Source organism: Ambystoma mexicanum, chromosome 4q, assembly GCF_040938575.1.
Source record: "Ambystoma mexicanum isolate Mex_15411 chromosome 4q, UKY_AmexF1_1, whole genome shotgun sequence".
NCBI classification, from domain to species: domain Eukaryota; kingdom Metazoa; phylum Chordata; class Amphibia; order Caudata; family Ambystomatidae; genus Ambystoma; species Ambystoma mexicanum.
Genome location: NC_090928.1, coordinates 186,654,024 through 186,670,402, shown reverse-complemented (window position 1 = coordinate 186,670,402; position 16,379 = coordinate 186,654,024). Strand labels below are relative to the sequence as shown.

General features: G+C 45.8%; 1 protein-coding gene across 1 annotated transcript in view; it reads left to right on the top strand.

Annotated features, from left to right (window-relative positions):
- The first annotated feature begins 516 nt into the window (after positions 1-516).
- Positions 517-16,379, top strand: part of LOC138467575 (chitin synthase chs-2-like) — a 299,897-nt gene continuing 284,034 nt past the window's right edge. The window contains exon 1 of the mRNA XM_069607708.1: positions 517-624. Within this exon, the coding sequence (XP_069463809.1) occupies positions 575-624 (50 nt within the window). The 5' untranslated portion in view covers positions 517-574. The remainder of the gene's footprint in view (positions 625-16,379) is intronic.

The following is a 16,379-nucleotide window of genomic DNA, read 5'->3' as shown; positions in this document are numbered from 1 at the left end:
TCTCCCGAGGTCAATTCTCCAGGGGTCAATTGTGAAAAGGTCAATTATTATTTCAACCGCGGGTAGAGCAGACATATGGTGATGTCTACATGGTGTATGAGAGGCAAAGTAACTGACCCTTGTGTCTTTCCATGCACTGGTAAGACCAAACAGGAATTTCCCTTTTCTTCATCTGCCCTTCGCACCTGATGCCCGGGCGAGAGACGCTGTGGTGTAGCAGTTAAGAGAAAAGAAGGGGCCGGGCTAGATTCGGAGAGGTATTGCAGACATCTCAGGCAAATTAAACTGCATTATTTATTCTAATCATTTTAAACCTTTGAGTGCCCTGAGGGAGTAAATGTATATAGATATAATCATTGAAGTCCTGGCAATGAAAGAGTTGCAAACATGATTACACATGCCTGTGCATTGTCAATGGTGAATCATTCTCATATATCTGGAAACCAAGTATGCTGGCTGATTGCCAAACCCTTCCTCGAGTTTACACACACAAACTCATAAAGGTGACAGACCCAGGAGAAAAAGCGACAAAGGTGCTGGCGGCAAAGGAAGCTCACTTCACGTAGCCCAAGGGATGGACGCCACCAGGGAGAGCCATGGCCAGCAAAAAGAAGAGGAGGAAAGGTAAGCCAAGGTGTCCCTATACTTTATTACATTGAGCCAATATATGGATGCAAGGTTTTATAATTTGCATTCTGGATGCATGCTGTGCCATTTAGCCAAAACTCATTTACCTCATATGACTTTTTTAATGAAGCACCATTTTATTTCATTTTTTATTTATTTTACACTTTTAAAGCGCTCCCATAGTCCGTGGTCATCGAGGCGCTGTTACAGGAATATATTAGTTTCACCAATACTGTTGCCAACTATCTCGAAACAGCACAGCAGGCAACACAACAACGTATACAATGACTTGTGCGCAGTGTTTGTGGCGGTTGTATACGAATTGTTCGTATTACAACTGTTCGAATGACAATTGACCTTTTCACAATTGACCGAATTGTGAAGGTCAATTGTAAAATATATGCGGGGGGAACCCCCCGCAACCCCACACCCAACCCAAACCTGCCCAAAACCCCATATACATATATATATATATATATATATATATATATATTACCAAAGCGATATATATATATATATATATATATATATATATATATATATATGTGATCAAGGGCTCAGTATAGCGCGAAACGCGTTGTTTGCAGGCTGCCCTGCCTAGGCGTCCTGCTGTTTTGTCTTTTATGTGCTGCTTTGTATCGTGCATTTGTGCTTTGCACGATGCATTTGATTTTTTAATAATTTTGGGCTAACATTAAAGACATCAGTAATTTTCATGCTGTGTCTCTGGTGTTTTTTTCTGACCCCCCCCCCCCCCCACAGAACCTGGCACTTGTCCCTTTGTGCCTGCGGTGAGTGCGTTTCACCTCTTCCTCCTTTTTTCTAATATATATATATATATATATATATATATATATATATATATATATATATATATATATATATGCGGTCAATTGTGAAAAGGTCAATTGTGACCCTTTAAATTCGGTCAATTGTTCATTTGAACAATTGTAAACAAACAATTTGGGTAATACCTTTGTGGCGCCGCATTAGCATCATCATCCTAGGCACCGATGTATCACTTGAGCAAAATTTAAAAGCTCATTAATTAACATAAATTACATAATAATAAGAAGAAGAATTTGATGATTTATATAGCACTCCTTGCCCAATTCCTTCAGCTTCTAGGCACTGTAATAATCAGTGCCACTATTTTTTCCCACATGTCTAACTCAATGTTGTTTGTTTATTTATTTGGTAATGCGCACTGAACCCTTAGATAGCTGGGCGCAACAGATACAAGTATACTTGAGGCTTAGTTACAGCATGTGGATAGGTGCAGTAAACACAATGAGGGTACAGTGCATAATGGTACAGTGCATAATGGATTACATACAGCATGTGGATAGGTACAGTAAACACAATGAGGGTACAGTGCATAATGGATAACATACAGCATGTGGATAGGTACAGTAAACACAATGAGGGTACAGTGCATAGTGGATAACATACAGCATGTGGATAGGTACAGTAAACACAATGAGGGTACAGTGCATAGTGGATAACATACAGCATGTGGATAGGTACAGTAAACACAATGAGGGTACAGTGCGTAATGGATAACATACAGCATGTGGATAGGTACAGTAAACACAATGAGGGTACAGTGCGTAGTGGATAACATACAGCATGTGGATAGGTACAGTAAACACAATGAGGGTACAGTGCATAGTGGATAACATACAGCATGTGGATAGGTACAGTAAACACAATGAGGGTACAGTGCATAGTGGATAACATACAGCATGTGGATAGGTACAGTAAACACAATGAGGGTACAGTGCATAATGGATAACATACAAGGCAAGTGCAGTGGTCAACATAATAGTGGCATAGAAAGGTTCAGTAGATGAGAATTGTTGAGTAGTCGGGTGCGCCTAGGGCACAGTACAACAGGCCAGTCTTAGTTGTCATTGGCACAAAGCCTATTTATCATAATACGTCTAAATTTAGGGTATGGTTGTTCAGATCTGAAGGCTAAGGGGAGTGCATTCCAAGCTAAGGCTGCTTTTACTTTGCTTTTTAATGTATGGACCTTGGGCTGAATGGACCTGATGGGGATTTCAAACCTATGTCACAATGCATTGTCCTGTCCCCAATGCGAGCATGTTTTACCTGCCACACATGTAAATTATTGTTCACTGGTACGTTGTTAGGAAAACATACATTATATGCATTCAACTAATGGCAAGCCTGAAAATCCTTAAGACATGCATAATTGGGAATCGTGGATATCATGCTGCTGTCGTGCTGCCTGAGCCGCACAATAGCATCCCAGAGCCCCAATATATGGGTCTCGCTTTGGCGTCAGTTCTGTTTTTACTTATCATATTCTGAGACCCGATATCTTTGCTCTGCGTCTTTTTATTCGACGTTTCAATGGGGTTCAGGGTGAAATCGCTTCCAGCGCCGTGCAAAGCCTGAACAGTAAGATCACAAAAAGGGAAAGCCAAATAAATACAGCTTGACTCCTTTCAGTCAAGGCACCGTGAAAATGTTCGCGTGTAATCTTTAACTCAAGAATGCCTCGTGTCAGCACCAAAAGGGTGTTTGCTAAACAACCGCGGGCTATTCTCACTCCGTCGCCCAGTCAAGGCAGGCCGGTGCGTGCACAGTTCTCTGGATAGCGCCGAAACATGGCAGCAGTTCCCAGATCTCAAGTGTGCGTTTCCTCTGTCAGCTGCATTGTTCTTCATACATCATGAGATCATGGGGATTATATATTGCCAATAATACTCTATAATACAAAAATTATAGTCATAAAAGCAAAGAGAAATACACAAAATATTCCAATCAATCAATGTTTATTTCGGATAGGAAGCATCTATCCATGAAACAGCACATACCATTCATGAATTATAATTCCAAGATTGACCTGCCCCTCTGCTGGCTCCTGTCGTTTCTCTGCAGTGTGTTTTCTCCGATGCTACACATAGGCATATCTGCTGCCTATTCAGCGGTTCCTCAGGTTCCCTGGGCTGTGTTTTCTTCGGTGACACACATTGGCATATTTACTGCCCCTTAAGCGGTTCCTCAGGTTCCCTGGGCTGTGTTTTCTTCGGTGACACACATTGGCATATTTACTGCCCCTTCAGCGGTTCCTCAGGTTCCCTGGGCTGTGTTTTCTTCGGTGGCACTCATAGACATATTTACTGCCCCTTCAGCGGTTCCTCAGGTTCCCTGGGCTGTGTTTTCTTCTGTGGCACACATTGGCATATTTACTGCCCCTTCAGTGGTTCCTCAGGTTCCCTGGGCTGTGTTTTCTTCTCTGGCACACATTGGCATATTTACTCCCCTTCAGTGGTTCCTCAGGTTCCCTGGGACGTGTTTTCTTCTCTGGCACACATTGGCATATTTACTGCCCCTTCAGCGGTTCCTCAGGTTCCCTGGGCTGTGTTTTCTTCGGTGACACACATTGGCATATTTACTGCCCCTTCAGCGGTTCCTCAGGTTCCCTGGGCTGTGTTTTCTTCGGTGACACACATAGACATATTTACTGCCCCTTCAGCGGTTCCTCAGGTTCCCTGGGCTGTGTTTTCTTCTGTGGCACACATTGGCATATTTACTGCCCCTTCAGCGGTTCCTCAGGTTCCCTGGGCTGTGTTTTCTTCTCTGGCACACATTGGCATATTTACTGCCCCTTCAGTGGTTCCTCAGGTTCCCTGGGCCGTGTTTTCTTCTGTGGCACACATTGGCATATTTACTGCCCCTTCAGCGGTTCCTCAGGTTCCCTGGGTCGTGTTTTCTTCTGTGGCACACATTGGCATATTTACTGCCCCTACGCAGGCTCCTGTTGTTTCTCTGTAGTGTGTTTTCTTCTGTGGCACACATTGGCATATTTACTGCCCCTTCAGCGGTTCCTCAGGTTCCCTGGGCTATGTTTTCTTCTCTGGCACACATTGGCATATTTACTGCCCCTTCAGCGGTTCCTCAGGTTCCCTGGGCTGTGTTTTCTTCGGTGACACACATAGACATATTTACTGCCCCTTCAGCGGTTCCTCAGGTTCCCTGGGCTGTGTTTTCTTCTGTGGCACACATTGGCATATTTACTGCCCCTTCAGCGGTTCCTCAGGTTCCCTGGGCTGTGTTTTCTTCTCTGGCACACATTGGCATATTTACTGCCCCTTCAGCGGTTCCTCAGGTTCCCTGGGCTGTGTTTTCTTCTGTGACACAGATAGACATATTTACTGCCCCTTCAGCGGTTCCTCAGGTTCCCTGGGCTGTGTTTTCTTCTGTGGCACACATTGGCATATTTACTGCCCCTTCAGCGGTTCCTCAGGTTCCCTGGGCTGTGTTTTCTTCTGTGACACAGATAGACATATTTACTGCCCCTTCAGCGGTTCCTCAGGTTCCCTGGGCTGTGTTTTCTTCTGTGGCACACATTGGCATATTTACTGCCCCTACGCTGGCTCCTGTTGTTTCTCTGTAGTGTGTTTTCTTCAGTGACCTGCGTAGATATATTTACAGCCCCTATAAGTGCTTCCAGGTGGTTCTCTGAGGATGATGTGTAGAGCTTCTGCTTCTGTTTTACTTGCTAAGACTTTGCTTTTTTTGTACTTAACGTGGTGAATGAGTGTCCCGAATGTCTTTGTATCTGAAAAAGTGCAGTTAATAAATATGAATACTGTGGGCCTCATTATAACCCTGGCGCTCCTGGAATGAAGGGGGCCGGTACAGCACCGGCCCCCTTTATTCCGGGAGCGCCGATTATACCGGCCCCCTTCATTCCTGGAGCACCGATTACAAGCTTCTCATCGCGGGACCAAGATCGCATGCCTGGTAAAACCAGGCGTGCTTTCCGGTCCCGCGAGGGGAAGAGGGAGGCAATAACCGGCCAGACATAATCTGCCCATTATTATCTCCCTCCCCATTCCCATTGATCCCTATAGGGGCTCAAATGGGAATGGGGATGGGTTCCTGCATGGAGGACTTACCGGGTCCTCCTATGTCGGAGTAACCCGGTAAGTCCCCATTGCAGGAACCCGGTAATGGAGCCCGGAACTGAGGCAGCCATAGAGCTATAGCTGAGGGAGGACATTACAACTGGTCCTGAGGGAGGACGGATGAGGAGTATCCAGAGGCATTATCCTATCTGCTTTCTGGCTCTAGTATGGCGGTGTGGCTCGCCTCCTTGCAATAATTAAAGACCCGATTCATGGAATAATGTGCCCATGAGCTAGGGACTTTGCATGCCATTCTGTGTGCAAAACCCCCTTGGTCGATTCATGGAATCCACTTTGCATGTTTTTTTCCTCCGGACCCTGCAGGGACTTTGTGCCGGTTTGGTACATCTCTGCAAGCAGCCGAGCAACATGCGCGAGACTCCGCGCAGAGTGTGGGCTGGGCCTGCACATAGATATAAATAGGGGGTGGAACGTGCATATTCCGCATCCTCCACACACAATGAGAAAGAACACAGCTTTAAGGGACGTGTAAAGGGATGGGCTGTGGGAGGAAAACACAAGCCCAGCACTGTGAGAAACCAAGCGTATTCAAGGATCTGACTGCGCAACATCACGTCAGGGAAAACATCATGCAAAGTTCCCGATCACACCACAAAGTGAATGCAGGTGCAAGGCCCTAATCGCATAAGATGCACTTCGTCCAATTGAGAATTTAGTGGTGCATGCATTCAGTTGGGGTTCCGATTGCACTTCGGGGTGCGCATATGCAGATGAGCAAGGTGCAGTCACGGTTTACGGGGGTTTGCTCGCAGTTTTACCAGAAAATTACTTGAGTTACAGAAAATGGTATGCATGTTATCGGGATGCTGTTTAGTTACAGGGCACCACACATAGTGTCGTCAGAGTGCTGGCTTACTTGCAGGGGACCCTACGCAAGATTACCTGGGTGCATGTGCTTGTGGCTGCTGAGCCCACAAAGGTAGGTATTTGGAACCCTTGCGTGGGGGCATGTTGTGGGCGTTCTGGCCGCTGCATGCGCAGAGGGATACTTTGTGGCCAGAATTCCAAGAATATGCGGAGCGTGCACAAGAGCCTCATGCGCGAGGGGACTCACAAAGACATTCTCGCCATGCGAAGTTTGCGGGGCTTATGCACACTTTCCTATGAATTGGCCCCCATATGGAGCGTGGCAGTAGGGGGAGCGTAGGAATTCGAGGCCCAACAAACAGTACATTTTTTTGCAATGGATGGTTGTTTTTTTTTGTTTTTTAAATTTGCTGTTCTATATTTGTGTGTATTATTCGTCTCAAGGTGCATAATAATAACGATTTGATCGCTGTAACTTCACAACTCGTTTTGTCCATTTCCTTTCATATATTAGGGATTTCTCTCTCCTTTCAATGTGTGTCCCCCTGTCTCGCTGTCCAGTTCATTGACTTCTGTTTCCTGCTCGCTGTCTCTCACTTTCCAGCTTTCCTTCTTTCACTCTCCCTCACACTTTATCTCTTTATCTAATGCATCCCCGTGTGTGTTGTACCCTCATTTTTGAGACAGAGTAAAACATACTTCTGCATTTACTAAACAACAGAGAAAATGCTTAGTTGTAAAAGCAGAGCGACAAAACTACGCAAACCTCTTGTGTGAGGTACAATGCCCAGGAATACTGGCCTTGGTGCAAACTCTACTACACCTCGTGGTAGGGTAGCCAATTGTCCCATATTTTGAGGGACTGCCCTTTTTCAGAGATTGTGTCCCAGATCTCGGATTCTGCCGCAGGAGACCCGGAAATATCCCTGTCTTGCGCCTGGACACTCTGCCGCAGCAGCATTGCCCCGTAGGAGCTGCACGCTTTTTCGAAAGGCAGAATTTCATTGCGGAAAGAAGTGCTGTACGTCGGACTCATTGCGCCTGATATGGATGACACGAACATTGCAGTACTGCAACCAGACCCCCAATATATTGCGTCATTGATTTCCAAATTTTGCAACAAGAATAAGGAAATATTGCGCCACCGTTACCTACCTTTTGCCTTGTTTATGCTCCATTTAAATAGTTTTTCGTGGTTACTAAATGTACACAATCCCATTTCAAATGCCCTTGCGATTGAAATCGAACTCTCACACAGGGAGTTCCTGCATATAAATGATGTGTGGAGTTCTGGGTCAGTGGTGCTGCATATCATATTTTGACACAGATTTGCTGATCATACTAATTACAATAGGCGGCACTGGCAGATGGGTAGGAAGCATTGTAGCGCGTTAGCCCCATTAAAAAAGAAATATTTGGCTCATTTAGAAATTACAAATGTGGTGGCCTTGAGTGATCACAGGACACTTGTGTAGTAGAGTAAGGCGTTTATTTAGACACCTGGAGTGAGTGGAGTAACAGGAGTAATTGAGTCCAGGGCAGGGGAAGGGGCAAGTACTCACAGTTCTGTTCTACTGCCCTAAACAGTTATCTTCACTGCATGGTATCAGTTTAAGGGTGCTGATATCCCTTGTAAGCTAAAGCTCCCAGGAGGCTGTCCTCAGCCATGGAGTTCCGCTCTGCTCAAGGGGCCTGTGGATGAAAGGCTCTAGGAGGGCTAATTCCCCACAACAGGAGGAGCGCGGAGGCCCGTGTAGACTAGCAGAGCTAATTCCCCTCAACAGGAGGAGCGCCGAGGCCCGTGTAGACTAGCAGGGCTAATTCCCCACAACAGGAGGAGCGCTGAGGCCCGTGTAGACTAGAAGGGCTAATTCCCCTCAACAGGAGGAGCGCTGAGGCCCGTGTAGACTAGCAGAGCTAATTCCCCTCAACAGGAGGAGCGCTGAGGCCCGTGTAGACAGGAGGAGCGCGGAGGCCCGTGTAGACTAGGAGGGCTAATTCCCCTCAACAGAGGAGCGCTGAGGCCCGTGTAAACTCTGGTGCCTCCTCTCCGGCTCTGGCACGAATCATGCATTTCTCGCGCTTCTCGCACAAAATCTCACGAGATCTCGGAGGGCCAATATCTCGCGAGGGGAGTCCCCACAACAATGTTGCTTTTTTTCTGAGAGTACAACATCGCTATGTGCTGTATCTTCTGTGTAACTCCTCTCTGTCATGTCATCAACGTGATATGACTGAGAAGAGAGGGGGAGGTTTGTCAGCGTGCATGGGCCATTCACCCAGAGACTTGTCAATGAGTGTATTGAACTGGCACCACTGTTAATATCCGCCATCACATGATGCTCTGGTCATCTGGTGCTTTATGGTATGTGCGCACAGTAGACTGCTGGAAAACCTTCTCTAAACAGTGCTAAGACGTCATGTTGTTTTTTTTTATAAAAGTCTTATTCTAACCCAATGTTTGAGTGAGTTGAGAAGACACGATTGCCATGTCATGCGTACTTTCCCTTCAAACTCGCCCACCAGCAATGAAAAGGAAGTATTTTGGAACTGGGCGTTGACGAATGCGCTATTTCGACAAAATGAATCATCAAATGTATGATGGAAAAAAGCCCACACCTGTTTCCCTCCCAGGTGATTACTGAATCAAGAAATGGAGAAATGCATACGCCATAAATCAGTATTCACCAAACACCTGCCGGCTCAGAGTGCAGTGACTAGCACCTCATCAACATACATCACCTTGCCTACACCCCAAACTTACTAAGTACATCTAACAACTGCAACTCACCAGAAGAACGTCAAACAACGGATGTTGACTCCCACTCTTAGAAGACACCCAAGCCCAAAACTGCAATTGTCCAAAGAGCGTGATTACCAAACGAACAGGCACAGAAACAAACACCAAACATGCAAAGACACTGGCAGGAATCCATCAATGAAGACAGAATACAAAAAATGAACATCAACAATGCTTTATTTGAAATGGTATATACATATGGCAGCACCAACATAGGTCTAGATGTAAATGCATTAGCATGTCTATAAAACGGCGCACACTTCTGAAGACAAGGCAAATGACAGAACACACAAAAACACATTGAGATAAACTGAGACACAAGAGAAACATCAGTCATAGTGCCCTTCTCCATTTCCCACTCCCAAGTGTGAAAGACAATGGGCCTCATTACGACCCAGGCGGTAAGGGGTTAACGGCTCCGTAACAGGTGGCGGCGCCGTTAACCCTTTACCGCCTAATTACGAGGTCCCTTTGCGGGTCCCGACCTTAACGGCTGGTTTTTACCAGCCGTTAAGGATTGGACCCGCAAAGGGACCTCGGAGGTATTTACGGTACCGCAATTTGTGGTACCATAACTACCACCTTCCCCATTTCCATTGAGCCCTATGGGGCAAAAATGGGAATGGGGAAGGGCCAATGGTAAATGGGGAATTACCGCCCCACCAACCTTGGAATGGGGCGGTAATTCCGCCATTCACCCTGGCGCAATCGGTAAAATACTGGCGGCAACCATGCCGCTACTAGTGCCATGGTTACCGCATGGGTTGTAATGACCCCCAATGCATGTTAGTACCCTCCCGCCATCAGGAATACCCACACCTGCCACTCTTCACAAACAAACCCACAAAGGAATGACCCGCCACGCCAATGAACCAATTCCTACCCATCCAACACAGTAAAAGTACAACCGCCATTAGACCACCCCCAACCACTGAGCAGACATTGGCCCTCATTCCGAGTATGGTGCTATTTGTGCCATGACTGACTCCCATACCGGTACCGACTCCGGTTTGGTTCAATGGGGACTTACCAGTCCATTCCGACCTTGGAGGGACCAGTAAGTCCCCATATACCAAACCATTCCCCATTCCCATTCGAGCCCCCATTGGGCTCAATGGGAATGGGGAGGGGGCAATTAACGGGCCAGCATATGCCAATCCTGTTATTTGCGCCCAGGTTCCTTAACGGGTCCCGTCCTTAACACCTTGTCAGACCAGGTGTTAAGGAAGGGACCCGATAAGGGATCTCGTAGTAGGGCGGTAAGGGATTTCCGGCACCGGTCTCCTTACCGGTTCCCGGTATCCGTTACCGCCCTACTCAGAATGAGGGACATTGCCTCTTGTTATACCTCCAAACTATAATCAGGTCATTGGTCTTTCCGTTTATCACCATTCACAATTCTACCTCATGCTTTCTTTTGCGAGTGGTAAAAATGAGGTCTGCAAATAAACACATTACATTTTTGTATTACGACTTATATTCCGAAAAATACAAAACAATTCTTTTTAAGAAATCATCAAGATATATAAGAGTATTGATGCCAGTTTGAGATGGCAACCATTGCCACTATATTGCCTAAACAGCATCCGTTCAGTAAGAGAGAATTTACCCATGATGCAATGCATTTTAAATCTTGCATTTGCATAACATTTTTTTCAAGAGGCCTGCCCTATGTTGCCTAAGCTGGTCAGGAATATAGGAAGGAGCGTGGGTGCACACCTCTTACTATAATATCCAATTGTCTTTTCGGAGCAAGTCATCTGGCAGTTCTGTTAATGCTATGTAAAGTTATGTGATGGAATTTTATTTAATGCTTGATTGTAGCTATTAGACTTTTTGAAAGATGATGGCCCTTAAGAACGTTCAATTAAATTGAAATGATATTTGTTAGTACTCAAATATCAAGAAAAATGAGCCTCTTGGTGCAGGACCAAACCTCAATAGAATATTGAAACTCAAAATCATAGAAATGGGAACATACTCATGATAATACAATCCAACAATGATCCCAAGGTTTGTAGAAGGCAGCAGTTAAGCACATTTAAAAGCAGTGCAACTAAAACTGTTCATACAGAGGGAGGGCCTACGAGAGAAGATGATCCAGTAAAGAGATTGAGAATGCAATCCGAATGGTGGAGAAAAACAATACATTAGACAGTGGATTGACACTAAAAGGCCACCTAGATTGCCAGAGTGGATAGCATTGGCCCTCTGGAGGCTTTCAGGAAACCAATCTAAGTATGTCTATGCTGGAAACGCATGCATGGAAAGCTGGGGTTAATTTTAGGTGAGCAAAGCTACTAACCGTCAGTACGTATTTCGCTCACCTAGTGAGATATCCTTCGACAATCATTGCATTGGTGGGAATATGTCACCAAATGGAGAACCACTTTCAAAAATAAAATAGCTTTCAGAGTGCAAAACTTGCCAAAGCTCTACTTGACAAGCAGGATTAGTGGTTGAACAGCAAAGAAAGGCAAAGATGTCAGCCATGTTTAAACAGGGTAGGCTGAACGCCCGGCTGCTAATAGGAAAAACGAGTTCAGTAAGGTTGCAAGGGAATTGAAACGAGGCTGTGAGTGCAACAGGGTGGTGAGGAAAGGAGTGCAACGGCATCTTATCAGGGACTCGGGGTGAAGTATGGAGATCAAAGAAGAGGCTGGTGGGGCTTTGCTGTCTGAGATAAAAGTCAGAGAGGTGCGAGGAAAGAAACAAAATGGAGGCAGGGATGACCGAGGGAATGAGGTGAAGGCGGGACAAGAGACAAAGCAGCGATAGATGGAATAAAGTTGTAACAGGTCCACAAAGGAATGGGTAAGAGTGGTGGGCAGAAAAATGTACTGGACAAACAGGGACGACTGGCAAAACATTGCCAATAGCGAGGAAACCACATGCACAATGTAAAAGTATTTTTAGGTAAGACACATCCATGGATATATTTCAGTAAGAATATATTTCAGGAAATAAGGTTCAGGCAGAACAAAAAAGATAATATTTGGTGTTTCCACACGTCTACGAAAGCAAAACATGTACTTGTGGTTCGTTCCAATACTTTGACAGCGGGCTAACGGACTGTGGGCCATTTGTTGCCCAGTTGCTGACTTCAAAATCTACTGATAGTGCCCCAGAGAAGAGCCTAAGCGTGGCAGTGCCGCCACCTCAGCCTCTGATACGAGAAGACATGTTGGATGAAGCGCTTCTTAGAGTGTGAGGTTTACACTCTAAATTGGTTTCTCTCTGTTTATTTAGTAAATTATCTAAAATGACTGCCAAAGTCTTTAGCTTATCAAAAAGAGCAAATGTCTGGAACTGCACTAGGAGTTTCCTTTTTTCGTGTTAAAGTAATGCCAAGAGGCTGATGTCTGGACATACTGAGAAGCCCGTGAGAAATCATGACTGTTTCCTCTGCATCAGAACAGTAACCTGCCTTTAACATAGCTCTCTTGGATCACAGGGTTTGCCACAGCGCTGTGATTAACAGACATTACTGTCACACAATTGAACAGCCCTTCATTAATTGACCTTGTTGAAGGGCTGACGAAGTCCTGAACCGTTTCAAGCCTGTGGACTTTCAGGTTTTACATAGAATGTGGCAACGAGTGCTTCCCTCACTGACCTATGTGGGCGGCTCAGCTCTGAAGAGAACTGTGTACAGTTCATTAACAGCCTTTAGACGATGCATAAACTACTCTAGCTCTACCTGACATATCATACGCAGATCTAGCAACTCTCTTTGTATTGCTCACTGTCTCTCTCTGTCGTCTTTTTCACTGTCTCCCACTCGCTGTATCTGCCTCTTGGTGATTCAGCCTCTTTGTATGTCTCTGCCTCTTTCTCTCTCTGCCTCTTTCTATGTCTCTGTCTCTTTCTATGTTAGTGAGATCCGTGTTGTGAGGTAGACATTTGGTAAAACCACCTCAGTCATTTCTGGCAGTGAGAGAAAGTCTCAACAAATCTGCCCAAGTATGCTCCTTCCAGATCCTTCTCTCGGATACCCCTTCCATCCTCCTCAGAGCTCGATCACCATTACCTGATCTGAAATATGGACCTGTGACAACTCATTGTCGGCCATCTCGGTGAAAAGACCTCCTATAGTAGCCTGCTCAGCGCAAAACAGTGAAGCACCATTTGCAAATGGCAATTTGTTCCTTTTGTGAGAGATTGTTTGAATAGTACCCAAGGGAGAAGTTTTTCTTAAAATGTGATGCACATTGTGCATTTTAAATATATGTATTCAGCAACAATGGTCAGAAACACTAGCCGCATAGTGAAGTAAATCATCAAACTGGCCCATATTGGCCAAAAAAAGGGCCCACTTTGACCCAAAAAACTGGCCCACACTAGCATTTTGCGTTTTTGGTTCGGGCATTGCCCCATTGACCGATAGATTAGCTCAAGCCTGTGCACCCGTGGCGAGAGGAACTTGTGCACTGAACTAGGTGTGTGCTAACCTGATCTGCCCTGAAATGGCCATCAGCCAAACATCATTTGCACTGATTTATTAATTGAGATAAACACAGAAGGGAACCTGCTTTTTTATCAAACAAAATAACCGCAAAATAAAAACCTAACTTTCCAAATCACAATCTTTAAAATGCTAAACAGCTAAAGCCACTAAAACACAGAGCTAATCCTCCAATAGAAATCTTTTATTTAAAAAAAGCGAGTTTAATGTTAAAACAGATCTGTTTTATTTATACAATTTGTGTATTCTATGATATAACAGAGCACATGAAGTACATTATAAGGATATTACAAGTGACATTAAAGTTCTCTGTCTCTAAAAAGCACTTAGGATCCGACTCATGGAATTGTTAGCGCGGTGCAAAGTGCACTGCCAACAAACACCCTTATTCACAGAGCGGAGAAATGAGTATTTTTTCTCTGTTAAGTGGCTTTGCACCAGTGCAAAGTTACTGCAGTCCCTTGCACTGCAACAATACACTTTGTGCCACTCTGTGAATCAGGGTGTTTGTTGGCAGTGCAAAGTTACTCTGCATCAGTGCAAAGTAATTTTTGCACCGTGCAAAAAATTCCACAAATCAGGCCCTTCATTTTTTGATTTCACACTTCATATGACACAGAACTCCTCATGCATTTAAAATATTTTTTTAATCGTTTGAAGTCAATTATTCTGTATATAAATTGTGTCTTCTTTCTAAACAGCCTTCTCAACGTAACCTTTAATGTTTAATGTTTACTACCTAAGTTCTTTGTGACCCATAAGTATGGTTACCAGAGACTCCATGGGCCACATTCATGGAATCATTTGCGCAGAAATGTGGGACTTTGCGGGTCAATCAGTGCGCAAAACCCCCTCTGTCGATTCATGGAATCAACTTTGCAGGACTTTTTCAGACTTTGCGGGCCAGGCCTGTGCAGAGAGTTAAATAGGGGGGCACAACATGCATATTACCCATGCTCCACGCAGAATGAGGAAGAACAACGCGTCACACGGGTGTGTTGAGGGATGGCCTGCGCGAGGAAATCGCAAGCCCAGCCCCATGCAAAAACAAGCGTGTTCATGTCTGTGACTGTGCAACATCAGGTTGGGGAAATCAGCAAATAAAGCTCCTGATCACACCGCTGCGAATAAGCAGGCGCAAGGCCCCAATCGCATACGAATCACCACGCAACAGTAAGGTCAGACCAGGAACTTAAGGGTGCGTGCACACATTGGGGGTGCCGTTTGCAGTTAGGGGAGTGCGTATGCAGTGTAGCAGGTTGCAGGCGAGGTATACGGGGGTTCGCATGCAGACTGACCAGAGTTTTAGTTTGCAAAGGTAGCGGGCGCCCCTCTCTCGACAGAACAAGGCCTGATAACCTGTTCAGTGGTTATTAACCACTTGAGAGTTCGCAGCCACTGCTTTTACTCACTGTGCCTTTCACAGATGGGAAATATCCATTTGCATATCAGTCTTTGTCCTGCCCTGGGGCAGTCCAGCACCGAAATGCAATGGCAACTCCAACCTGAACGAGAGTACCACCAGCAACCCCATACACGTGTTTCACCCTTGTTGGGGATCATCAGTGAGGTGAAGCTGATGCCTCTCTAAGCACAGTGAGAGGGAGACCACGTCTGGTTGCCCCCAGGAGACCTAGGGTTACCAATCCCAGGTTCCTTGAAATTTAGTTTGCAAAGGTAGCGGGCGCCCCTCTCTCGACAGAACAAGGCCTGATAACCTGTTCAGTGGTTATTAGCCACTTGAGAGTTCGCAGCCACTGCTTTTACTCACTGTGCCTTTCACAGATGGGAAATATCCATTTGCATATCAGTCTTTGTCCTGCCCTGGGGCAGTCCAGCACCGAAATGCAATGGCAACTCCAACCTGAACGAGAGTACCACCAGCAACTCCATACACGTGTTTCACCCTTGTTGGGGATCATCAGTGAAGTGAAGCTGATGCCTCTCTAAGCACAGTGAGAGGGAGACCACGTCTGGTTGCCCCCAGGAGACCTAGGGTTACCAATCCCAGGTTCCTTGAAATTTAGTTTGCAAAGGTAGCGGGCGCCCCTCTCTCGACAGAACAAGGCCTGATAACCTGTACAGTGGTTATTAACTACTTGAGAGTTCGCAGCCACTGCTTTTACTCACTGTGCCTTTCACAGATGGGAAATATCCATTTGCATATCAGTCTTTGTCCTGCCCTGGGGCAGTCCAGCACCGAAATGCAATGGCAACTCCAACCTGAACGAGAGTACCACCAGCAACCCCATACACGTGTTTCACCCTTGTTGGGGATCATCAGTGAGGTGAAGCTGATGCCTCTCTAAGCACAGTGAGAGGGAGACCACGTCTGGTTGCCCCCAGGAGACCTAGGGTTACCAATCCCAGGTTCCTTGAAATTTAGTTTGCAAAGGTAGCGGGCGCCCCTCTCTCGACAGAACAAGGCCTGATAACCTGTTCAGTGGTTATTAGCCACTTGAGAGTTCGCAGCCACTGCTTTTACTCACTGTGCCTTTCACAGATGGGAAATATCCATTTGCATATCAGTCTTTGTCCTGCCCTGGGGCAGTCCAGCACCGAAATGCAATGGCAACTCCAACCTGAACGAGAGTACCACCAGCAACTCCATACACGTGTTTCACCCTTGTTGGGGATCATCAGTGAAGTGAAGCTGATGCCTCTCTAAGCACAGTGAGAGGGAGACCACGTCTGGTTGCCCCCAGGAGACCTAGGG